This window comes from Phocoena phocoena, chromosome 12, assembly GCF_963924675.1.
Source record: "Phocoena phocoena chromosome 12, mPhoPho1.1, whole genome shotgun sequence".
Classification (NCBI taxonomy): domain Eukaryota; kingdom Metazoa; phylum Chordata; class Mammalia; order Artiodactyla; family Phocoenidae; genus Phocoena; species Phocoena phocoena.
This window is the reverse complement of record NC_089230.1, coordinates 43,504,564-43,531,463: the sequence shown is the minus strand read 5'-3', so window position 1 is coordinate 43,531,463 and position 26,900 is coordinate 43,504,564. Positions and strand designations below refer to the sequence as shown.

General features: G+C 37.8%; 1 protein-coding gene across 2 annotated transcripts in view; it reads left to right on the top strand.

Moving 5' to 3' along the window:
* DSE (dermatan sulfate epimerase) overlaps positions 1-26,482 on the top strand; it is a 69,310-nt gene extending 42,828 nt beyond the window's left edge. Inside the window, exons 3-6 of one of the 2 annotated variants that reach the window (XM_065888779.1) lie at positions 15,010-15,263; positions 18,869-19,108; positions 21,494-21,701; positions 23,801-26,482. In XM_065888779.1, the coding sequence (XP_065744851.1) occupies positions 15,010-15,263; positions 18,869-19,108; positions 21,494-21,701; positions 23,801-25,568 (2,470 nt within the window). In that variant the 3' untranslated portion in view covers positions 25,569-26,482. The remainder of the gene's footprint in view (positions 1-15,009; positions 15,264-18,868; positions 19,109-21,493; positions 21,702-23,800) is intronic. The other variant, XM_065888780.1, reaches the window with a different exon arrangement.
* Positions 26,483-26,900: the final 418 nt, after the last annotated feature.

The window sequence follows — 26,900 nt, the reverse complement described above, 5'->3', positions numbered from 1 at the left end:
GTTTCTGTGGGTGATAGGAAAATGTAGAAGGAAAGTTCAAAGAAGGTCAGATTTAATTAAAGTAAGCTTATCATAACAAATAAATGAATAACAACAAGAAGAATGAGATGAAAAGGTAAAGTGCTAGAAGAGCCACTTGGGTGTCCTCAAATCACTTTCTGGATGTGAAGCCAAAATGAAACATCATGTCGGCATCACTCCAGGAAGAAAGTATCAGCTTGAGAGAATCGTGCTATTTCTTCTTAAGTTGGAAAAAAAAAAAAAAAAAAGATTCTTGATGAGGTGTGGATGGATGGCAATTTGGGTTTGTAACAATTTAATGTGCAGTTTTTAGTTCATTTCCGTGATTCAATTACAGGGAATACACTATTCCAAGAAAAGAAAGTCTAAGGAAAGGGAGAGTTAAGAATAAATCCACACATATTGCTAAAATTTTGTATTAACTTTAATATCTTTCTGCCCTAAACTATGGGCCATAATTTTGAAAAACCATATGGAGCTTACTATTTTACCTTCTTTGGAGAACCTGTTGACATGGGAAAGATTTTACACTATTACTAAAGCCAGTTTGAGTCTTTTACTCTTTGCTTTTCTATCATAGCCTGTCACTTGGTTAAAGAAGATGTGACTACATTCAACCTTTGGGGTGGGGTCAGCTTTTATTTTCCATATGACAGATAACTCTAGATCTAAAACTCGGGGAAGTATTTAATGCCCATGGCATGTTGAAGATGGCTCACAAGTTTGGCTCATAATTTAATCTAAATTTACTTTATCCATTAATTCTATTTTATGGCAAATAGCACATCCTCCAGATTTTTTATGATTCACAAACTCCTAAACTGACTTTTTTCCACTTTGTTGCCAAATTAGGAAATACTCTTTAAAACTGTGTCCCCAGGACATGAAATAAAATAAACATTATTGGTACAAAGTGCTGTTCATAGGTATTATTTCACTACCTCTCTTGAAAATAAATGGCTTCAAAGCCAAACAAACGTTTTGGGGGATGAGAAATGTTTTCTTGTTCTTTTTCTACACAGTGACAAATTACTTTTCGTTCTTGAACTGACTGTGTGGACCCATTTGGTGTTTCACATCTGCCTCTGTCATACACTGTCTACTGGCCTCTTTGAACATTCTGAACTTCTCTGGTGGTCTGGGATCCTTCCTTATGAACTCATGACAGATTTTCCCTCATGGTTGGCTCCAGATCCTCTGCTGTAAGGTGTTTGGGGCAACCCAGTCTCAACCTAGCTCCACACACTGAAGCAGGCCCTGGGCCTGGGTCCGCTCTGCCTACAGGATGCATCTGATGGGCTGCTTGTTTGGTGGCACATTTACCCTCTAAGACAGTGGCTTTCAAACCTTTTATGACTGTGACCCACAGTAAGAAATAAAGTTTACATCCCAATATACACATAACTTTAACTCTACATATGTAAATACAAGTAGAAGTTGTGTGAATCAGCCCTTGCATTTAAGTCATGTTTTGCACTCTGCTATTTCCTATTCCATGCCATTAAATTCCACTAAAAATATGCTGGTCACAACCCCTTATATTCATTCCACAATCTATTAATAGCTTGTTATTTATAATTTGAAAACTCTGCCTAACATTGTGATAAACCCATGATTCCTTTTCAGAGAATCCCTTCTCAGTATCCCTCTTCTTGAATATTTCCAGTGAGGGGACTGCTTCACTCTTTGAGGTGGCTTCCTTATTCCATAATTCTAGTGTTCAGAGTACTTGTTCCTAAAATATATTAGGAAGCGTCGTTTTTTCATTAGGAAACAGTGTGTGTCTGTGATTAACGGTTACATTTCAGGTTTCCAGGGCTGAGTGGAATAAATTCTGCAGCCCATTATTTCCAGTTGGCACCCAGAATAAAATCAAGAACAGTTCATTCACTGTTTTAAAAAGGCAACTTCAGCAAAACCTTGAAATAGCATTTTGTAAAAGAGAGAAATTCTGATAAAGCGTTAAAAAGTGGGAATCTTAGGTAAATATTAACCTTACTGAGGAAACCATAATAGAAAGTAAAATACTGTTTCATGTATCCTAGCACCTTAAGGTCGGCCTTATTTTAGTTTTTGTATCTTCCTAACATCAGGGTGGCAAGATTTAGCAATTTGATTACCGTTTTTGCCATTGTTAAAGTATCCCTCGCTTTTTAAACTTACTGTCACAGGTTCTTTGCCCTTTTGCATGTGGTGGTGTCAAAATCTTAGAGGATTTCTTTAAAATAAATGGGAGTCACCACGTGTTCAGGCAGCAGCAGGAAGATGGTGCATACAAGATGGCAGCGATGACAAGTCAGATTCTTGAAGGTCGGTGTATTATTCCTAGGGCAGCTGTAACAAAGTAACACAGACTAAGTGGCTTAAAATAAACAGAAGTTGATTCTCTCACAGTTCTGGAGGCTAGAAATCTGCAACCAAGGTGTCAGCAGGGTCTTGGTTCCTTCTGGAGGCTCCAAGGAAAAACTGTCTCATGCTTCAGGTGGTTGTAGGCAACCCTTGGCATTCCTTGACTTGTAGATGCATCACTCATCTACCTCTCACACGTACCATCCACCACCAACACATACAAACTGCGTGTCCCTCCAGCCTTCCAATATAGATATGTTGTGATTTTAATTGAATGAATATTGTGTTTGCATATTTTAACGAGGCAAAAGCCGTTGACAGCTGAACCGTGTCATATACTATGATTACTTTCAGTTTGTGTGCAACTTTTTGTTTTCTCTAGGATTAATAACAGCCTTTTTGCTTTATTTGCTTAGTTTCCTATACACTTATCACTAATTACCAACCAGACTCTCACTCAGTTATGTAAGTCTTAATCCATTCAAACAAGATGTTCTTAATAAGACATTCTTAACAATTCATCTTCTTGAAGAGGAACCTGCCAAAGCCTTTGACTGGTTATAATCTAGATCTACGGTATGGCTGTTGACTAACTCTTCTTTTCTCTCATGGGGTGGGTCCCCTCTGGAACATGAATCTCATGTTGTCTTCTTTTTGGTATATATCTTAATTTGGGTGGAGAAATTCTTCACTAGTTTCCAGAGGAAGTATTGATGAGCAGGAAATTTTGAAAACTTGGATGTCTTCTTACATTGTGTATCTATTAAAAATTATTGTATAGTTATTTTTTAATACTGTCTTCTTTTAACCTTTATACTAGAGTTATAAGTGATTTACCCACCACCATTACAATATTAGAGTATTCTGCGTTTAAGTGTATATTTACCTTTACTGGTGAGTTTTATACTTTCATATGTTCTCACGTTACTAATCGGCATCCTTTCATTTCAGTTTGAAGAACTCCCTTTAACATTTCTTCTAAGGCCAGTTAGTGGTGATAAACTTCTTCAGCATATGTTATGTTTATCTGGAAAACTCTTTAACTCTCCTTCAATTCTGAGGGATAGTTTTACTTGGTAGATTATTCTTGATTGGCAGCTTTCTTCTTTCAACACTTTGAGTATATCATCCCACTTCCTTCTGGTCCCCAAGGTTTCTTCTGAAAAATCTGCTGATAGTATTATGGGAGTTCCCTTGTACATAATAAGTTGCTTTTATCTTTTTTTAAAATTTTTATTTATTTATAAATTTATTTATTTATGGCTGTGTTGGGTCTTCATTGCTGCGAGCGGGCTTTCTCTAGTTGCAGTGAGTGGGGGCTACTCTTCGTTGCGGTGCGTGGACTTCTCATTGCAGTGGCTTCTCTTGTTGCGGAGCACGGGGTCTAGGCATGCAGGCTTCAGTAGTTGCGGAGCACGGGGTCTAGGTGTGCGGGCTTCAGTAGTTGCGACACGCAGGCTCAGTAGTTGCAGCTCGTGGGCTCTAGAGTGCAGGCTCAGTAGTTGTGGTGCACGGCCTTTGTTGCTCCGCGGCATGTGGGATCTTCCCAGAGCAGGGCTCGAACCTGTGTCCCCTGCATTGGCAGGCAGATCCTTAACCACTGTGCCACCAGGGAAGTCCCTTTCTTTCTATTTTTAAGATTCTCTTTAATTTTTGAAAATTTAATAATGTGTCTTACTGTAGGTCTTTGTAGAGGCATCTTTTTTGATACTCTGGGGTACCTGTATCTGGGGGGCTGTTTCTTTCTCCTCAGGTTAGGAAAGTTTTCAGTCATTATATCTTTGCATAAGCTTCTCTCCCTTCCTCTCTCTTCTTCTTCTGGTACCCCTGTAATGTGTATATTAGTCTTCTTATGGTGTCCCATAAGTCCCTTAAGCTATCTTCACTCTTTTTTATTCTTTTTCCTTTTTGCTCTTCTGATTGGATGAATTCCACTGCTCTCTCTTTAAGTTCACTGATCCTTTCTTCCACTTGATCTAGTCTGCTGTTGAATCCTTCTATTGAATTTAGTTCAGTTATTGAATTTTTCAGTGCTCAATACAATGCAGTGCTCAGTACTTTTTAATATTTTCTGTCTCTTTGTTGAAGTGCTCCCCTTGTTCACGCATTGCTCTCCTGACTTTGGTGAGCATTTATGACTGTTATTTTGAACTCTCTATCCGATAAATCACTCATCTCCATTTTGTTAAGGTTGATTACTAGAGATTTATCTTTTTCTTTTGTTTGGAACGTATTCTCCTATTTGTTCATTTTATATTGAATCAAATCTGAAACATAATTTCATCTCAATATTTATTTCTGACTTAATTTTAAATATCTGAAATATTTACATGGTTCACAATGTGCCATGTCAGAATCATATTACAAATAATGCCATGATAAATAACCTTATGCATATATGGTTTTTTATTTGTGGACATATGTCTTTGGGGTAGATTACTATAAGTGGTATTACTGGATCAAAATATAAAATGTTTATAAAATTTGTTAAATGTTACCAAGCTCTACCCCATAGGATTTGTACTACTCTGCACCCCTAACGGCATTTTAAGAGTGTGCCTATTTCTCCACAGCTTTGACTAGAGTATTTGTCCTATGTGAGATTTTTACTGATTCGAATGTTAGATCAGTTGTAACTTGATTTAAATTTCTTTTATAATAAGTGGAGATGAGAATTTTGAATGAGGGATGTTTGCTCTTTTTTTGTTGTTAACTGTCTTGTTTGTCACTTGCTCATTTTTCCAATAAGATTTTGATCTTTTTCTTAAATTTTATGAGCCTTTGGTATGTTAGGATAAGTCCAACTGTATTCAGAGCATATGAAACAAATATTTTTCCCCAGTTTATTCATGTTTACTTGTGGTCTTTTTTTTCCCCCTGTGCAAAAGGTTTTGTCTTATTTTTTCTTTTAAGCTTTATATGGCCAAAATGATCAGTCTTTTCTTCTATTGCTTCTTGTTTTTGAATCATAGTTGGAAAGGCTTTTCCTTCTCCAGGTCACAGAGGAATTCATCCATGCTTTCTTTTAAGATTTTTTATCTCATACTTTATATTTAGATGCCTAATTAATTTAGAGTTTATTTTCTTGTATTCTATGAGGTTTGGATCCAATTTTCTCCTTTTTTCAAATGACTATCTAGTTGTTCCCGTATAACTTGTTGGAGGGTACTTCTTTTCCCTATTGATTTTTGATGCCACCTTTATCACATACCAAGTTTCCATATATTTTGCACCTGTTTCTGAATTTTGTTTCATTCCATTGGTATGTCTATCTATTTATATGTCAGTACCACTGTATTCTGATTAGCGAAGGTTTATAGTGTGTCTTCTTCTCTGGCAGAGCTAGCCACCCTCCATCATTGTTCTTTTCATTGACTTCCCTGGCTCTTCTTGCATGTTTAATTTTTTCTTAAAAATCAGATCAACTACTTCTAGGCATTGTTTCTCACATGATCACTGGATACTTGCATAGTCATTGACTGAAGTGATGACATCTATGAATTGTTCAACTGAACTTTTATTTATTTATTTATTTGGCTGTACCATGTGGCATGTGGAACTTTCCCAACCAGGAATCGAACCCGTGCCCCCTTCCTTGCATTGGAAGCATGGAGTCTTAACCACTGGACCACCAGGGAAGTCCTCAACTGAACTTTTAGAAACATTTTACATACATAAATATAAAGCATGTTAAACCTATAAAATACCAAGCTACTTTTTTAAAAGGCCAAAAATCATTTGATTAAGCTTTTCTGAACAATGCAGGAAATCTGGGTTATTCTCTCCTACCACCTTTTCAAGTTTCAGAATTTCTCCACTATAACAGATTCTTTCGTAATTTATTATTAGAATGTGATAGGTGAGCCTGTTTTAAACTCTAGTACTTTGAGCTCTGCCTTTCTTACAAAACAGAGGTCTTCTTATCAAATTTGAATCATCTTAATTATTATACTTCTCCCTCTTACCTTTTCAGGCTGGACAGTAGCCCAAAACACACTTGGCCAGCAAAAAGGGATTACAATTTTGAATGCTGTTTGATTCCATTTAAATAGAATGAAACAGCGTAGTTGGGTAGCATACTTGGATATTTGGATTAAAGGACTTTGTGTCAGTGAATTAAACACTGGAATAATGACATGGCAGTGCCATTTCCCATTTAACAACACTACTACATTAGCTTGGTGTATATTTTGACACTCAGACTAATTCATTTTCTCTATAAGCCATCTAGAATACTTGTTTAAGTAAAAAAGAATATTCTTTTTAGTTTCTGCTTTTGCATAATTGACTCCTCAGTATTCTTGAGTAGGGCGAAACTGACCTAAATTTTTGTATTTTAGAATTTAATATTTGGAATATTGAATTTATAGCTTTAAAATGAAATTAAGTGGTAGTACTCTCTATCTTGAATCCAGTGATTTCATGAATATGGAAATGAAGATTGTGGAAGAAAATGATCTTTTATAGTTCATGGTCGATAAGTCCTTTTCCCTGAAGATGTCTTAATATACAGTCAATTCCCATTCTATCATTCTGTTATCCTTTTAGCAGTTGTTCTCTAGTAGGGAGCAAAGTAGATGTTCAAAAAGGAAAGCTCATTGTCTATTTCTGTGTCTGTAGCCCTGGCTAGCTTTAGGAGCTGAACGTCCTCAGCGTGCAGGTTCAGGCCCACCAGCCCCTGGACCAGCTGGACCTGGAGCAGTACATTAGGAGCTTTACGCTCACCAGAGGTCTGTGGGGAGAAGGAAGAATTGTTTCAGGAATGCTACATGGTTGGAATCACATGTTCCTAGGGTGGGCCCTGAGCAACCTTGTGAGCACAGTATCATATCTCTCCTCATGTCTGCCCCTTTTCCCACACCTCATGCCTTGTTTCTCTCTTGGTATCATGAACATGGCAGGGCTTTGGAACCCTCTGTTGTATTTCAGCGTAAGTGCCCTTCTGCCTAGCTCTTGGTAGGTTTGCTGACTAGCCCTTTCTTCTGGCTGGGTTCTTATGGCAAAGTTGGTGACTTTCCTTATAAGCACAGTGCTTTCCCTCACCAGGAAGAAGTAAAAATTCTAGATTCAGGTAGTCCTGGATTCCATTCTTTAACTTAGCTACGTGATCTTCAACGAGTAATTTTCCTATCCAAATACCGCTTTTACAATCTATGAAATGGGGCTGTAACATCTAATGTGAATTTTGAAGATTAAATGAAATAAAGTATGTAAAGGGCTTGGCACACACTATGTGCTTAATTAATATGAAATATAACTTCTCTCTTTCCTCCCAACTATAAATAGTTAATTTTGCTTCATGATGCAAATGCCACCCCTTAGCCACCTGATCAAACATTTGGAATATGGACTACAAACCAGGCCAGAGTTGAGCTTGCTACCCACTCAGAGGCCCCTAGATCAAGTTTATCTATATTCCGGGCTTACTCTGCTCTTCTTGGCAAGTCACTGTCAGGGTCCCACTGTGCTTCACAGGCAAGGCCACACGGGTTAGAAATCCACTTCCTTTGGCTAAATGTTACAGGAATTACTTACAAAATTTCACATATTACTGACATTTAACATTTATGGCTAGTTTTTATGTTTAACTTACAGAGGGGAAAAAAGACGAATCACAATTGCCATGAGTCATATTTTTAAAAGCAGTGGTAACACATGACCCTCCTAACTTACTGGAGGTGGTTTCCAAGCACAGAAAAACGGAATGACTTTCTGTCAGGTTACTGTCTTCAGGACTCTTTTAGAATGAATAGATTGATTTACATTTTAAGAATAGAACTGACCTGGGCTTCCCTGGTGGTGCAGTGGTTGAGAGTCCGCCTGCCGATGCAGGGGACACGGGTTCGTGCCCTGGTCCGCGAAGATCCCACATGCCGCGGAGCGGCTGGCCTGTGAGCCATGGCCGCTGAGCCTGCGCGTCTGGAGCCTGTGCTCCGCAACGGGAGGGGCCACAACAGTGAGAGGCCCGCGTACCGCAAAAAAAAAAAAAGAATAGAACTGACCTTATATTGGCATATTTTGGTGATGTGAGCCAGTACATGCTATAGGCAGAGGTGTAGCTTATGTGCAGTAGACACAGCTGCAGTGAAGCTGGCAAATGTGAAGTTGGTGCTGCTCTGCCCTGTAAAGTTACATCTGGGAATTTCTAGAGCTCATCGCTGCACTGTACGTTTAAATTCTTAATTCCTTTCAGGCTTATTTCATTTTCTCTTAAATTTATATTCATACATGAACGTCTAGTGTCTAAAATAAACCAGATTTTGAAATATGAATCTTCTACTTTATGAATTTACTATGTAAATATTTTATAGGGTTATAAAACTGTATGTTATCTCAAAATGAGAAAAAGAAGGATTGTTTTGAGCTCTACTTTTTGGAAACATTTAACAAACAGTGGAGCCTCATTTAAACATACTTTTGAAAACACACAGACTTGCTTATACCATGGATCAAATCATGACCTTCAAAATACCATTACGTATGAAAATCCTGGTATAAAATTGTCAAGCTGTAAAAAGTGCTCAAAAACAGGACTAATAACCATAATGACATTGTAAAGGGAGTTACGAGTTGTCCCACTGTTTCCAGTAATTTTTTTTTTTTTGTATATCGTTGATTCATTTAAATATTTAAGTATCAGTGACCTCTTGACACCTCTTAGATTTTAAATACAGAACTTCTGTTATTCCAAGTATTTATTTTAACAGTATTTGTATAAATGAAATAGTATAAAAATTTAAACAATATGATACCTAGACTATTCTGTGAACCTCAGAATACCTAAGATTAATCTTAGATACCTAAGTATTAATCTTTTCACAGATAATAATTTTCTACAAAATATCTACTAAGACTATATGGAAAATATATGAATATAACTGATCATTTTAAAACAAATCTATGCAAATAAAAATGGATGCCAACATTGTTATTAGACTTTTTATATTAGTCATTGCATCAAGTAAGCTGTCGATTTTTAAGTAATAGACTCCTTAGATTGCCTACTTTTGTACTCTGTACATAGTAGTTCAAAAGCATTTATGATAATGGAAGCAGTCTAACCACAGGAAATTGTTATAAAAATTCTGATTAGTGAAGCTACTAAATTTTGGAAAGGTTTTTATGTCTCTTCCTTTCACAGTCACAACTTGATTTATGGAAGTAGCACATCATGATAAACCCTATGCCTTTCCCCACCAATACCATGCACCCCAACCCAGGCAATTAATAGTTCCTTTCTGTGTTCGCATCATTCTGTTTCACATAAATTCACTTAAATTCACCTTTGGAAATATTCTAGGCAGCAGATTTTAAATGTTTTGGACTCAGAACTCTTTTACACTCTTAAAAATTAATGAGGACATCAGACATCAAAGAGCTTTGTTTATGTGGGCTATACCTATTGAAATTTACCAACTAGAAATTAAAGCTAAAAAATTTTTAAAAATATTTATTCATTCTCTTGAAAGATAAATCCATTTCATATTAACATAGATAACATATTTTTAGGCAAAAAATAACGAGATTTTTGGAGACAAAATATTTAGTGTGAAGGAGATCATTGTTTTATACTTTTGCAAATCTTGCATATCTTCTTCTGTATTCAGTTTGTTGCAATGTAGTGTTTAAGTTGAAAATGTGAAGAAATATGAAGAAAATCCAGCTTCACACAGATATCTGACTGAAAAGGGAGGAGTATTTGAAGAGTCTTTTCAGATAATTTTGACAGTTTTCTTTGCTACTGTACTAGAACTTGACAAGTGGTAGTTTTGTAAAAGTTAGTTCTATGTGGAATCTGGATTATAAAAGTTAGTTTCAATGTGGAATCTGAAACCATGTTAGTTAATAAAATTCCTCATATATTTTAATTGGTAAAAAATCCATTAGTATGCTTTGCACTTATAATGAATCTTTTATCTTTGTATGGTTTTATAATATGCCATTTTTATTTGAATGTTTATTCACTGAGTTATTCCCATCTTCCAAATGTTGATGCATTTAGTTATATAATATAAAAATAAATCACACTTGTTATCAATACAATTTTTCCAAAATTCTTTTTTTTTTTTTGCTTGAAAGCTCAAATTTTGTCATTGTCAACAAAACCTTTCAGTTTTTCTTGAACTGGCAGGCTTCCTTGTTTCAAAAAGACTTCCACTTAAATACCCAAGTCTAAAAAACTGTAATTTGTCAGTTGGTCATTCTCTGACATAAAAACGATGTTTCGTGAAAAAGCAAGGAGCTAGTTCAGCTCTCAACTAAATGCACAATTTCTTCTCCTCACGATAGTTATTTACTTTGCTACGGATAGTGCTTTTTACATACTTCCCATTTCATCACATGGGCTATTAGAAAGATATGAACTAAAAAGGTTGAGATTTTATAAAATTAATAACTTTTACCACTTTATCAAGGATATTCTTAAGTGAAACTGGCTTTTTTTTTTTTTAAACTTAGAGTCCACGGCAGTATGCAGAATCATACAAGGATTACTAGAGCAGTTCAGTGCCCCTGCCTGGCTTGCTAAGATGCCAACATTCTTAACCCACTAGTACTTTTGCACCATTAGTGCAAATATCAACATAGAACATCTTTATATTATTATGAGAATAATTTTTAGTCATGGATCCCCTGAAAGAGTCTCAGAGACCCCAGGGGTCCATGGACCTTAATTTAAGAATAGTTCTCTAAGCAGGGGAAAGTATAGCTTATAAAAAGGAATACAGTAAAAATTTTCCTAACTAACCTCCTCTTAACTTACTTAGTTTTCTTAACTAACCACCTCTTAACTGACTTGCCAATGAAATTAACCTCCATTCCTTGTATAACTGGCAGCAGCTCTCAGAGACTGCTGAATGTCAAGGCTGTGTCCATTAATTTCTGTTGCCACCCATAGAATTATGTGCTTAGCAAATGTCAGTCGTATTTGTTCTCAAACCAGTTTATGCCACTTTCACTAATACCTGTAATTACACAATTTTAATAATATTATACAAATAGAATAAGTGTGAGTTTATAAAAAAGAATTAATATTTCCAAAACCAACTTAAATGCTTTGGAATGACTTACTATAAAAAATTGCTGTCATAATTTAATGTGGATGAGATTAGTAAAAGTTTAGGGAAAAACTCATAAAAGTCTGGAAGGATTCTATATTCCTTCACAAGTATCTTTAATTTCTTCCTATATTAAAGAAACCAAGGCTGGAAATTGTGATGATGTGTTATATGTGTTCTTTGCAGGGAAAAACAATGACACTGATCCGTAGACCCACATTCAAAGACAAGGCTTTTAGCTCCCCTTCAAAAGATTGGTAAATATGTACAAATAAATATTTTAAGCTGCAATAAAATTCATAAATTAATACCTGTATCTTTCTTTTGTGATTCTTAACATGCTTCTTTAGTAGTTTTAGTAACTGCTCGTTAGGATCACATTGAATACGATAGTTCCTTTTCTGCTATTCATGAGCTAGAAGCAAATTTCCTTTGGTTTCCATGACAGTAAAATATAGTCTCATCCATAATTACTCTCTGTATCTGAAGATGAAACTGGGTAAAAATGTAGTGGTAAAGAATCTAGGTAACCTCTTAGAAGTGTAGCTATTACAGATCAGATTTCATAATGATATAGTGATGCACCTGGTGGTACCAGGAACTCTTTTGTTTTTTTAAATCAGTGTGGTAGGATTTTGTTGAATTGGAAACTGCTTGGAGTAAGCAACAATATGTGGGAACTTGGAAATTTTCTCACAAATTGTATAGTAATATTTCCTGAAGAACAATTATATTAAATGTTCTTTTATCTATAAAAAATAAGTTCGGGGCTTCTCTGGTGGCGCAGTGGTTAAGAATCTGCCTGCCAATGCAGGGGACACAAGTTCGAGCCCTGGTCCGGGAAGATCCCACATGCCGCGGAGCAACTAAGCCCGTGCGCCACAACTACTGAGCCTGAGCTCTAGAGCCCGTGAGCCTCAACTACTGAAGCTGGTGCGCCTAGAGCTCGTGCTCCGCAACAAGAGAAGCCATCGCAATGAGAAGCCCGCGCACCGCTATGAAGAGTAGCCCCCGCTCGCCGCAACTAGAGAAAACCCGCACGCAGCAATGAAGACCCAACACGGCCAAAAATAAATAAATCAATTTATTTAAAAAAAAAAAAAAAAAAAGTTCACTGGTGTATCAGACGTGTCAGGGCTCGGTAGATGGTAGCAGCTCATTGATGCCAGCTTTAATCATGGCTACGTGTATGTGCTGTCATTTATAGGTGACATGGTGCAAAGACACAGGACTGGGGAAAAAATGCCTTGGAGTCTCTGCCTGCTTCCCCAATCACTATAAGTCAGTGAAGATTGTGTTTCTAACTCCCTGGCAGTGAGCTTGCAGTCTGAGTTGTTTTTTTTCCTAGAAGTAGGGAATTAATTTACACTCTTCATAGTCTGTTTACAACCAGTGCACACACTGGCCAGCTGACTGGCAAGGCAGCTTTGTCCGTGGCCAACTGGTTAAGAAGCTCATCAACTTTAGTCATTTTAGCACCAGGCTGTATCACTAGCACAGCTAACCAAACACTGAAGTTATTGTTAAATACCAAGGGATTCTTCCAAATTCCTGATTTCTTAATCATCACATATTCATTGTCAACAGTGTAGCCTAGTTTTATAGGCTTGTTCCTTCCTTTTTTTCTTTCTTCCCCAAAATATTTATTGAAAGTCCCCTGTGTGCCAGACACTGTTGTAGGATTGGGGATCCAATAGTGAATACAACAGAGAAGAAAAGATAACCCTGCCCTTGTAGAACTTCAATTCTAGTAGGGGATACATATACATACTTAAACACTAAGAGGACAAAAAAGTGAGGAAGGCAAATGAAATACTGTGAGTTGGGGAGTAATGCTGAAGTTCTGACAGAGTGAGCAGAGAAGGCCTTACTAAGATCAGGTCTTTAATATAAACTCCTGAAAGAGGAGCACAGTCTAGAAGAGGTAGTCTCTCAGAACATGTTAAGTATTCTTAACCTAGGGTCTGTAAGGTTTGTATGGGAGAAATACTGCATCTTAATTTTCACTAACTCTAACTGAAATTTTAGCATCTCTTCTAAATCATAAATCTGGATAACCAACTATAGTAATATCAGGAGAACCTGTAACTTTGTCACATATTTTCATGTCACATTCAGTTACTGTGTACATCTCAAAATATTATTTATGCTCATCACTACTTATACATTATCATAGTTACTATCCCTGCCATTAAATCTTGTATTTTAATGCCTTAATAAAGAATTACATATATCACAATTTTTAAAAGGATCTGTACTGATAGTTATATTTCAAAGTAATACCTTTCCTGGTACCTCTATGTATTATATGTTATGAATTTTAAAACATTGAGAAAGAGGCTGAGGCTTCACCAGTTAGCCAAAAAGAGGCTCTGGCATAGAAACGTTAAGCTTTAGTTTAATCCCTAACTGAGAGCTTTCTTCCACCTCCCGCAAGTACAGCACACCCTTCATTTGTTTCCCTCTTTTAGAGATTACTCAAATACATCCTGAACAGATAGGGAGGGTTTTCTGGATAATTCCCTAGAACTGTGATTGCATAAGATCCTTTTTCGCTTCCTGTGTCATGCAGGCCACACACTATTAATGTACTTGCAGAATTATGTAGCAAGTCAAGCAGAAATTTGGTTTCCGAGAAAATGACAGTTTAATACTTCACAGATCAGCTTTTATAGACTTCCCTGAAAAGTACTTGAAGAATCGTAAAGGCAGTGCAGTTCATTCTATGAGAAAAAATGAGACGCAGAAATCTGAGTTAGAATCAGCTCATTTTACTCCCTTACACCAGCGTTTTAGCCACTCTCCTCATCATGGCATTGACCAAGCGGGTCTGTCTAGATTGAGAGGTCCCAAACTGTACACCGTGGTACCTTCACCTTGACCAGCCCGTGAGAAATAAGATGGGATATACATACATGTTGGACAGTTTCAGCACAGCAGCCATGGAACAGAACCGAGAACCCTACTGCAGGTAGAAAGGGGAGGGCAAGCACTAGTTAATGGGTACTCCAGAGAATTTTGATCTGCCATGACGTTATGTGCTTTTCATCTCTTTGAATATATTCTTCTACCTTTCATGAAGAGTAAAGAAAAAAGTCAAAAGTGGGCTTCCCTGGTGGCGCAGTGGTTGGGAGTCCGCCTGCCAATGCAGGAGACACGGGTTCGTGCCCCGGTCCGGGAAGATCCCACATGCCGCGGAGCGGCCGGGGCCCGTGAGCCATGGCTGCTGAGCCTGCGTGTCCGGAGCCTGTGCTCCGCAACGGGAGAGGCCACAACAGTGAGAGGCCCACGTACCGCAAAAAAAACCCAAACCAAAACAAAAAAAAGGTCAAAAGTAAAAAAATCTCAACATCTTGATGTTGCCAGAAGCTGGAGAGAGAAAAGTGTTTACTCTGTAATTTTCACATTAGACAAACTTTATGCTTGTGTCTTATGTGGAGGGAAATCTATCTTTTGTGTCATTAAGCCTTTTGGATTGTATCTCCACTTGTGTCCTTTAGTTCTGAGAAGTAGACACTTTAAAAGTGTGGTGAGGGCGGTGAGCCTGCTGGCACTCATTTGCGTGGCTTCTTCTCCTTCACAGGTTGGTGAAAGATGCTCCTTGGGATGAAGTTCCACTTGCTCACTCCCTGGTTGGTTTTGCCACTGCCTATGACTTCTTGTACAACTACCTGAGCAAGACACAGCAGGAGAGGTTTCTTGAAGTGATTGCCAATGCCTCGGGATATATGTATGAAACTTCATACAGGAGAGGATGGGGATTTCAATACCTGCATAACCATCAGCCCACCAACTGCATGGCCTTGCTCACAGGAAGCCTGGTCCTGATGAATCAAGGTGCGTACGGACACACCGAGGGGACGCCTGAGCTGACATCACTTGTCGTTACCGTGTTGTGAGCAAAGCATTTATATGACTAGTCTAAGTATACATTCATGCTTGGATCCTAACTAAGCCCATAAGATGAAGTGATATCTGGGACACCTCTTGAAGAGTTGAGAGACATCTCTTTCCTCATTTCTGCTTGTTATATTAGCCTGAAGGTTACTTGAGTATGGCGTTTGATTGTCCCAAGCCATATCCTTACAGCACAGGATCAGTGGTGAATCTTCCTTTTTCCAAAGATTTTTGACAGTGAAGGCAGCCAGCCTGGATAGAGTTTTTAAAAGCTGAACAGATGTTTTATTATATGAACTGAATAGTCCTCATACACAGGTGTGTATCATTACAGCACTACTTTTTTTGTCCCTCTAAAGACTACTTTAAAACAATCAACCTGCATCATTCAGGTCAAATTTGGAATTGACTTTTGTGGAACGTATAGCTGCTTTACCTTATTGTATTATGTAATTGCTAATATTGCATTTTCTTTGTTCTTGTAATTCTGACTTAATTACAACTCCTGTGGAAGTCTATAAATGACTAAATAAGATTATGTTTAAGAAAAACAACCCTAAGATCACAGTAAGTTATTAGAATTAAATATATACTCGTAACTGGCAAATCTAAAAGAGTTTAACTCTTGATTATATTCCCCATAAGAGTTAGTAAGCATTTTGCACATTATCCAGCATCAGATTTTACCCAAGCCTAGCTTTCTCCCTTGTCATATGAACCATCACTTTTAATTAGGTCTTAGAAGAAAAGAAACTAAAATTAATTGAGCATATGGCATGTGCTAATCCTTGTCCATATTTTATTTAATTCTCACATCAACCATATAAGGTAGCTGGGATTGGGACCCAGTTCTAGACAAACTCAAACTTCATTGTCTTTCCACTATATTTTGTTACCTCTCTCAGAATAGGAGTTCAATTTTAGTAACTTAAGGAAAGCTTGATTAAGAGGGTAAATTTTCATGCTAGCTCCCTTTGCCCCCCACTCTCACAAAAACAAATGAAATTTTAAAAGTCAAGAGGTAAGCCATGTGAACACCTACCATCAAACCATTTATAAATCCACAGGCCTGTGGAAAGACAGCATCATGAATTGGTGGAAAGAACCTTGGAGTGAGCTGGATTGCAGCTTGGGGCCTTGAGTTTTAGTCTAGCACAGTTTTATTTCCTTAGATAAATTTTAGTTCTTTACCAACAGGAATAGAGCTTATTTCTTCATTCCTCACAGTAGATAAAATTGTTCCAGATATTAAGCAGGCACCTAAAATACTGGCTCGAATTGGGTCAAAATTTGAATTTTCTTCTGGCAGGAGTTTTCACATGCCTTTGTTTTCTGAGTAAAGTAATGGATTGCTCTGGGATGCACTCTCCCAGAGCCATTCCATAAGCAGCACACACATTTCTAAGAAGATGGGACAAAAGGAGTGAAATCTCTGGTCCTGCACATCTCAGTTAATAATCAGACTTACAGCCCCGGCTTTCTTGGCAGCCTCGCTCTAACTTTAGGAGCTACCTCAAGCCACTCTGTGCTAATAATTCCATGTTCTCAGAGCAGCCTTGTAGATACTGACTGAGGTAGCTTAGTCAGGTGTAGCTCCTACTGGACTCAGATGAAATTTCAGCACTGAGAGAGTTAGGATTTTTCCTCTGTTCTGCTAACCCTGTCTTAAGGCTTAGGATACAGGGCCCACAGGATCACACGTATGCAGTTTACAAATCAGTTGGAAAGAAGAAAGGTGTGAAATGTTTAAATGACTACACCATACTTATAATATTACCACGGAATGAAATAAGGGGGATCATGAATTTATGATTAAATATCCAACGAGTGTGTTAAGTTTGAATTCAGGAGAACAAGGTTCTTTAGGTGAGTTTGAGATGGTTCATGAAGCTTTGAAGGATGGGTAGGATATGGATAACTGAAAATAACGAACATTCCAGGCAAGGTGTATGGATGATGGAAAAACATACAGGGCAGAGCATCAGTAACAACAATATTGGTACCTCGTATTGACAGATTTGAAGTTTACAAAGGTAGACATTGCCTCGTCTCATGAATAGGGTTTTTATAAGGAAAATCAGGTAATATCTGGGGAGCAGTGAGTAGCAGTTCTAATTTTAAACATCAGTCACATTGGTATCTCATTGGAGATGGAGGATACAGAGAGAAAAAAGATGAGGATGATTGAGATTTTAAACTCTAATGACTAATGGAAATTGAAAACTATGCAGAAGGCTGGCAGGTCAGGTGTGGAGCTGGATGGGAGAAGGAGCCAGTGTACAATTAACAGTAAACTCTGCACAGCAGAGCCTGAGAATGGTGCTGCACCCCCATGAGATGAGAGCTTGGTCTTACTTAGCCTGGAACCTTGGATTTAGGCTGGGAGGTACCTGGTGGTACCTGGGCCTCTGGAAGCCCCCATACCCAGCACACCTAGTAGACTGTGGTAGAGGGTTCAGCATGGATGATCACACGCACGTCTATGGGAGTGATACAAAAAAGCCCACTCATTAGGAGGCAGTGAGCTTAATTTTATCCTTAGGGGTTGTGTATTTTAAATACAAGCAAACAAAACAAACCTTAAATCTCAAGACCTAGGTTCAGATCAAAGTTCTGTTCATTTTTAGTCATATGCCAGAGGACAAGTCAACCTTTCTGTAATTTTGGGGTAATAATGCATAATTGAGTTGTTAAAAGGATTAAGTAAGATTATGTTCGGTGCTGTGTAAATTATAAATGTTACGAAATGTGAGGACTTATTGTTGCCTAAATGCTGGTCTCACAAGAATTATAGGAAGATAGCATTTCCGAGTCAAAAGGATTTTAGAAAAATTTTTAGACCTTTAATTTTCAGCTGGGGAAATTGAAAAATGTGGCAGGTTGAAGAAGTGCTTGAACAAAATCATGTGGCTCATTTCTGGTAGATTAGGGACTCCCAGTTGATTCTTGTCACCTTTAGATTGCCACTCCAATGGTCTCTCCACCACACTGTGCTGCCTCTTCCAATGCTGTGGAATCTAAAACCACGTAAAGGATGAGGTATTGTCTTCTAAGAACAGGACACGTTGGAGAATATTCATGTAGCATTTATAGTATTTGCAGCTCGTTAAAAATTCTGTAAAATAATGATGACAGTTTTTGTGAAGCGGAAAACTTCAAAAATATTTTCAGTGTTTTCTAGAAAAATTGAGTGAAAGTCTCAATGTACAGATCGTTTCTTTCAGACATAAAGTATGTACAATTTGTAATCTTAGATGTGGTGTGGTTTCAGTTTATTAAAGATTATGAAATGACTGATACTTACTTAAAGGTTTGTCTTTAATTAATAAATGACCTGTATTCAAGAACTGCTTAACTTAGATCATGGACTCATCATAAACCTGGGCTAGCAGGATGTTATTTATAATGTTGATAAGTGAGAGTTTTCCAAAATGCAATTTGCAGTATAAACTGGTCAGATAACTCAGAGGGTTTTATTTGGCCATATTTTTGTTTTTAGTTTGTTACAGCCTTAGTCATTGTTTCCATGTGTTTTCATCTTTCAGGGTATCTTCAGGAAGCTTACTTATGGACCAAACAAGTTCTGACCATCATGGAGAAGTCTCTTGTCTTGCTCCGAGAGGTGACAGACGGCTCCCTCTATGAAGGAGTTGCATATGGCAGCTACACCACTAGATCACTCTTCCAGTATATGTTTCTTGTTCAGAGGCACTTTGACATCAACCACTTTGGCCACCCATGGCTTAAACAACACTTTGCATTTATGTATAGAACCATCCTGCCAGGTACAGTGAGGACTTAGAAGTGGGAAAACATTAAAGTACTGTAATTTTTTCTGATTATGAAGATGGACTAGACTAAGAAAAGAAACGTGGGATTTGAGCCATATTGAGGTTAAAGGGATTTTTTTTTAATCAGAGAATAATTCAAGAGTTGTATATAGCCAGGAATATTTGGAGAGTTAATGTGATTTAGGTATTATAAAGCTTAGAGCTCAACAGATCAAATATAATTTGTAGCCTCCACAGTACTTTTATTTTTGTATGTGTACAAACTTGGGTACATATACAAACTCATTTTCATGAATGTAAACGAAACAAAAATACTTATGATTACATGTTAATTTTCCTTTATGTGTGATCCCTAATTGATCCTACTTTACTTTTTTAGTTTTAAATTTTTTCTTCCAAACTATACAAGCATGATTCAAAAGAAAGATTACATCTACATATTTAAATTGGGGGTTTAGTATTCTCTTAACGCATTTTTGACCAGAGACGTATTACAGGCACAGGTGTTAGTTTCTGCAGAAATCCCCTGGCCAATAATGTGTTAATACTCAAAATATTTTATGCAAATAAATGGTGTAAGATATAGAAAGCAAACCAAAAAATGAATTTCTGGGACTTCCCTGGCGGTCCGGTGGTTAAGACTCCGCTCTTCCACTACAGGGGCCGTGGGTTCGATCCCTGGTTGGGGAACTAAGACCCACGTGCCACGCAACACGGCTGAAAATTAAAAAAAAAAAAAGAAAGATAAAAATGAATTTCTATGAAACTTCTAATTTCTTGTTGCTATGTAGCTTAGCCTTTTAAGAGAACTGGCTCACACACACACGCACGCACACACACGCACACATATATAAAGAGTTTATTCATTTCTAGGACAGCCTATAACTCTCCTTATTTCAAAACAGGACTATCGTGTTAGAAAAAGTTTAGGAGGTAAATTTTCATCAGGGTGGGTTTTCCCTCAGTGAAATGCAATTTTTTAGTTGAATGATTCGAGACCTACAGCAAACAATCCATTTTTTAAATCTTTTTGCTCTGGTTATATACACATAGATTGGATAGAATCTCCATTATTGGATTAGTTATCAAAAAAATACTGCAGAGCAAAAGAACCTTGTTTAGTTTAGAAAAATTTAGTTTAGACTCACATGCGGAGCCCTATTGTTTTGGTTATCCTTAAGCATGCAGGAGAGGCCTCTTTTATCTTTAGTTTATCTTGGTAAACAAAGGCCATCTAAAGCAAGGGCCTTTAAGAGGTCTCAGTGCTTTGTAATTTGATCTGAGTTCTAACAGCCAGCCACATCAGGACTTGCGTTTGCTGTGAACTATGTATGTGGCTACTGCCTAAGGTGGAAAAGACAATATGAGCACCTCTAAGAGGAGAAATCATGTATTTGTGTCAATTAGTAAAACAACCTTTATTGAACATTTATGTGCCAGGCACTATAATAGGCAGGGGATTCAGAGTAATAAAACATCCCATCTGCTTTTAAGATACAGGTTAGTAGAAGATTCAGAAAAATCACATTTTATAGTAAGATTTACTTGGACGAGAGTTTACTAAACTGCTAGAAGCAAAAACATTAGCTGTAAATATGGTCATGCAGGCATTTTTAGAAGGGATTCTGTGTTAAGTCAGTCTGTTCTCAACAAGATTTCTTTTTTATTTTCTCTACAATGGCTATTCTAGTAACGATTATTCCTGTCTGACCCAGAGTTTTATTCCATTCTTCTTTTTCAAGAATGCCTGGAGCATTATCTGGTCTTAGCTACATTTGTTTTTCTGACCTATTCCAGTATGATCTTTACATATTCTCTCTTTTCTTCAACTTCTAATAGTACATACAGGCAGGACCTTCTCTGGAATTGTTTCATTTTCTTCCTATAGAAACTCCGTTTCTCCCTGAAACCTTATAATTTCTGCTGTATTGGATGCCAAGTTGAAGCACCTTATGTTATTTCTTGGTCTGGGATGTGGGATGAGTTGGTGGGAAAGCCAGTGCTGATTCCAGGTTCAGGGACTCACCATGCACAGGAGGAGAGATCTCCCATGTATCCATGCAATTATATTTGCATGTAGCATGGACATTAGAAAATGAGGAAGGTAGGCAACAAACCTAAGCATCCATCGTTGTTTCCATTACCAAAGACAAGTTGCCACATGACAAACTTGCACACAGGTTTGTGGAAGACTTTTAGAAGGATTCTGATTAACTGGCCTGGGGTAGAGTGAGGACATGGTGGTTTTTTGTTTCTTATTTTTATCCAAGGTACACAATTGAGTCTAATTTGGAACCAGGATTGAGAATCATTGTTTGGGCCTTTATGGAAGTAGGCAGTTTTAAACTTATCTTAATTCTGTCAAACTTCTTTCCCCAGGGTTTCAAAGAACTGTGGCTATTGCAGACTCAAATTACAACTGGTTCTATGGTCCAGAAAGCCAATTAGTGTTCCTGGACACATTTGTCATGCGTAACGGCAGTGGCAACTGGTTGGCTGACCAGATCAGAAGGAACCGTGTGATGGAAGGTCCAGGGACGCCTTCCAAAGGGCAGCGCTGGTGTACGCTTCACACAGAATTTCTCTGGTATGCTACCTTGTACTGGCTTTAAAGAGAAATTGTACCCAGGGGTATCGTGTGCTAATTTTTTTACATTAAAAAAGAAAAACGAATCTACTTTTTAACACTTTCTCCATGCCACCTATGTACTCGCAGCTTCAATTCAGTTCACATCACAGTTTTGAAATTCTGTTAGAAACATTTCCTTCCATTTAAGATCTAATTACTGTTTGCAGTTTTTGCTTTTCATGTATCAGAATCCTAGGCTCACACTATTTCCTAGATATGCATGTTTTGATTTACATCAATTTTGAAATCATATAAAGAGAAAAACCACGAAATTTAGACTGAGTTATTCTGATAATCGCACCAAAAAAAAAAAAAAACAAAAGTAGTAAAATGTTTTGTTTTGATAAATGGAGCATTATAATCTTCTAATAGCAAAGCTGTTGCTAAATTTTCAGAACTATTTAAAAGTGGTGACAGTATTTGACAGTTTTACTTTGATAATAAAAGAACCATGTAATTTTTTTTGCCTTAATCTTTTAAGCCTAGAAGGAGAAGCCAGGCTCTCCTTTTTAAAGTACTGCCAAATACATTTTTGGCATCCAATAAATTAAAATAAAAATTACAGGGAACTGGTTAATCATTAATCCCTGATGTCTTTTCAAGCTACTGAAGTTTGCATTCAACTCCAAAGTAAGCTTCTGTGGTTTGATTGCTTCTTTTCATTTACAAAAAAAAAAAAAAAAATTAAACAAGAGGGAAAAAAAAGTTAGTAAAGTGGTAACTATCATAATTTAACCAGCATTTTTAAAAACTATCTTCACAGATGAACTGCATATATTAACATGCAACCATTCTTGGCTCCTTTTAGGTATTTGAAGTAATTACTTAATAGTGGTTTTCACTTACCCGTAAATAAGCAAGAGAGTTCTATAAAGCTGATTATAGGAGTCAGATTAATGCTAAATCTAAGTTGATGCAGAAAGTGCCTTTATGGGAATATGAAAACTGACCAAAACCTGAGAGGAGGATGGCCAGTTCCACTTGTTTCTGGATTTGTTAAATCATCATAATTAAGCCAGCACTGTACACTAGACTGAAGCAGAGAGACAATTGCTCATGTCCGTAACTGAGACTCCAGAACAAAAGACAAAACAGCCCAGATCAAATAAATATCAGTAAGATTAACTCTACCATAGGTGACTGATTCACTTTAGAGAAAAAGTATCTTAGAGCCTTTCTTCCCTTGAGCAGCAAATCATGTGAGCCTGTCAAGGCTGTTGTCTCAGATCACCAAAAGTGAACAGTCATCTTCATTATTATTTTTGGAGCCTTCCTGAATCAAAACCTGTGTTCTTAATCACGGTGAAAGTTTAATGTGAATTATCTTACTTTGATAATAAACACCATAAATTAAAATAAGAAACTTATATCAAAAAAAGCATGACATCATCTGCAGATTAAAACAAAACAAAACCTTGGAGTCGGGCTAGGCAGTGGGTGGCATGATCATAAATCCTCCACTGTTAGATCATTTCCTGGATTTCATCTATTCATATTCTTAGATGTGGTATTGGCAGTAAATTTTATCTAATACGTGAAATTCGACTCTATTTAAATTTATTTTTTTAGAGGGGGAAGAAAGTACTCTACCAGACTTTCAATAGTATCAGTTGTTTGCAGAACAGTGCTCCCTTAGCACTCAAGGATTGCTAGAGTCCAAATCTTAACATGTGGTTTCCTAGAATAGGAGCCCCTCAACTAGAGGTTTGGATGAGCTGCTTAATTCTATGAGCCCCCGTCGTTTGGGTGGCAGTTCTGAAATCATTAAGTGAAGAGGGTCCACGTAGCGATTATCAGTAGCTGTCATTTCCGGCTCAAACCCTTCACAGTTGTAAAGACACACTCCTCTCCCATTCACCAAGGGCATGCCCCTACACATGCTGATTATACGTGGGTGTTTTCAGAAATGCCCCTAATACAGTCTGCACCGCCAGTGCTCTGGGTGGCATTTTTATGTTGTTTCCTCCAGCCACGTTGCCGTGTGGCCTCGCGGCTCTGCTGTGTTCCTTTCACTTCTATCGGAAAACCATTTAATTTTTAAAAATTGATTCTTTCAGGTATGATGCCAGCTTGAAATCTGTCCCCCCTCCAGATTTTGGCACCCCAGCATTGCATTATTTTGAAGACTGGGGTGTTGTGACTTATGGAAGTGCGCTGCCTGCAGAAATCAATAGATCTTTCCTTTCCTTCAAGTCAGGAAAACTTGGGGGACGTGCAATATATGACATTGTCCACAGAAACAAATACAGAGACTGGATCAAAGGCTGGAGAAATTTTAATGCAGGGCATGAACATCCTGATCAAAACTCCTTTACTTTTGCTCCCAACGGTGTGCCTTTCATTACTGAGGCTCTCTATGGGCCAAAGTATACCTTCTTCAACAATGTTTTGATGTTTTCCCCAGCTGTGTCCAAGAGCTGCTTTTCTCCCTGGGAAGGTCAGGTCACAGAAGACTGTTCATCAAAATGGTCTAAATACAAGCATGACCTGGCAGCTAGCTGTCAGGGGAGAGTTGTTGCTGCAATGGAGAAAAATGGTGTGGTTTTCATCCGAGGAGAGGGTGTGGGCGCTTATAACCCCCAGCTCCATCTGAAGAACGTTCAGAGGAATCTGATCCTCCTGCATCCACAGCTTCTTCTCCTCGTGGATCAGATACACCTGGGAGAGGACAGCCCCTTGGAGACAGCAGCAAGCTTCTTCCACAATGTGGATTTTTCTTTTGAGGAGACAGTGGTAGATGGGGTCCATGGGGCTTTCATCAGGCAGCGAGATGGGCTCTATAAAATGTACTGGATGGATGATACTGGCTACAGTGAGAAAGGAACCTTTGCTTCAGTGACATACCCTCGGGGCTATCCCTACAACGGGACCAACTATGTGAATGTCACCACACACCTCCGAAGTCCCATCACCAGGGCAGCTTACCTCTTCATAGGGCCCTCCATAGATGTTCAGAGCTTCAGCATCCACGGAGACTCTCAGCAGCTGGATGTGTTCATAGCCACCAGTGAGCATGCCTACGCCACTTACCTGTGGACAGGTGAGACTACAGAACAGTTGGCCTTGGCACAGGTCATTGCCGACCGTCAGAAAATTCTGTTTGACTGGAGTTCAGCCATCAAGAGCACCGTTGTCCCTGAGGTGAAGGACTACACCGCTATTGTGGAACAGAACCTGCAGCATTTTAAGCCAGTGTTCCAGCTGCTGGAGAAGCAGATCCTGTCCCGAGTCCGGAACACAGCCAGCTTTAGGAAGACTGCTGAGCGCCTGCTGAGGTTTTCAGATAAGAGACAGACTGAGGAGGCCATCGACAGGATTTTTGCCATATCACAGCAACAGCAGCAGCAGCAGCAAAGCAAGTCCAAGAAAAACCGAAGGGGGGGAGGCAAGCGCTATAAATTTGTGGATGCCGTCCCTGATATTTTTGCACAGATTGAAGTCAATGAAAAAAAGATTCGACAGAAAGCTCAGATTTTGGCACAGAAAGAACTGCCCATAGATGAAGATGAAGAAATGAAAGACCTTTTAGATTTTGCAGATGTAACATATGAGAAACACAAAAATGGTGATTTGATGAAAGGCCGGTTTGGACAGGCTCGGATGGTGACGACGACTCGCAGCCGAGCCCCAGCACTGTCTGCTTCGTATACCAGGCTGTTCCTGATTCTGAACATCGCGATTTTCTTTGTCATGTTGGCAATGCAACTGACTTATTTCCAGAGGGCCCAGAGCCTACATGGTCAAAGATGTCTTTATGCAGTCCTTCTAGTAGATAGCTGTATTTTATTATGGTTGTACTCTTCTTGTTCCCAATCACAGTGTTAGCACTGAAGCTATAAACTGCTTGATCGTTTTGTGGTCACAAGTCTGTGCAAAAAATAAAATCATTGCCCTCGTTTGTTACTGGATTTTTTCCCTCAGATTCTTTTAACAAGTTAAGGGGAAGGTACTTTCACACAAGAAAGCAGGGACATGGAGAAATCAGTATGGGTAAAGGCAAAGAATTTATCAAAGGAATGAGTAGCTCGGTTGTCACATGGTGTTTCTGGAAGTGGCTTGGCTGAATTAGCGGTCCATGTAATACTGCTCTTAAAAGAACAAAATGTCTGGTTTTAAGTAATATTTCTTCTTAAGAGAAAAAGACTTAGATAGAATTGGACTTTATTAATATTAATTTAATGCTATTAGCGATCTCCAGATGCTATTTTATGAAAAGACTGAAGCACACAATTCTAAGAAATACAGAAAAAATATTTTAATGGTGTAGTCATGTTGAAAATAAATGTTAATAAGTCCTGGTGTGGTGGTGTCACCTTCCTTAGAGAGTAATTCATGAGTTAAGTGAATAACAGCATCTGTACATTGGGTTACTATTCGGATAACATAGTAAAATGATGGCAGATTATTGAAAAATTTGGGATATATTTCCAGTGGAAAACATATATCTATGAATGAATTTCCTTGATGATGTTGGTTTCAGCATACACATAATTGACTGCTTTTACACACCCATTGGTTATTCAATAAATGAGACAATTACAGGTAACTTAATTTTCTATTTTCCTTCTGTGGAAAACTGTTATAGACCCAATGACTAACTTCAAAATAAATACATCCTGAACATTGATTTCAGTACCAAAGAAGATGGGGAAGCTAAAATTTGGATATGATTCTTACTTTTTTTTAATAGAAAACTTTCTTCAATTTATTTTGCTAAATAAACATCATAACTGTGATTTGTCTATAGTGTCTTTCTTCTTTTTTCCTATGTATTCAACAATTTTGAAATCTTTTAAGAAAAACTTTATTTGAGCATGCGTTAATTAAACAAAATAGAGTTGGAATTGAAAGAAGTAATTTTTCTGCTTATTTACCTTTTTGTTTTTTAAACATATTTTAGACATTTAAGACAAAAGCCACATTCTGATATTTAAGTAATACCAAACTTTTAAAACATAAAATTTTCATATTTATTTTCAGTTAAGTCCTCAGGAGGTAATAGCAGCACAGAGTACTGGAAACACATTCCACAGATTGATATTTCAGCATAAGAAAATGATAAAAGGAACTTAAAGTGCATTATCGCACATTTAGCATATTCGAGTTTTATGTATTTCTCCCTTGAAAACAAAATACGTTTGGCTCCAGTTTGTAACG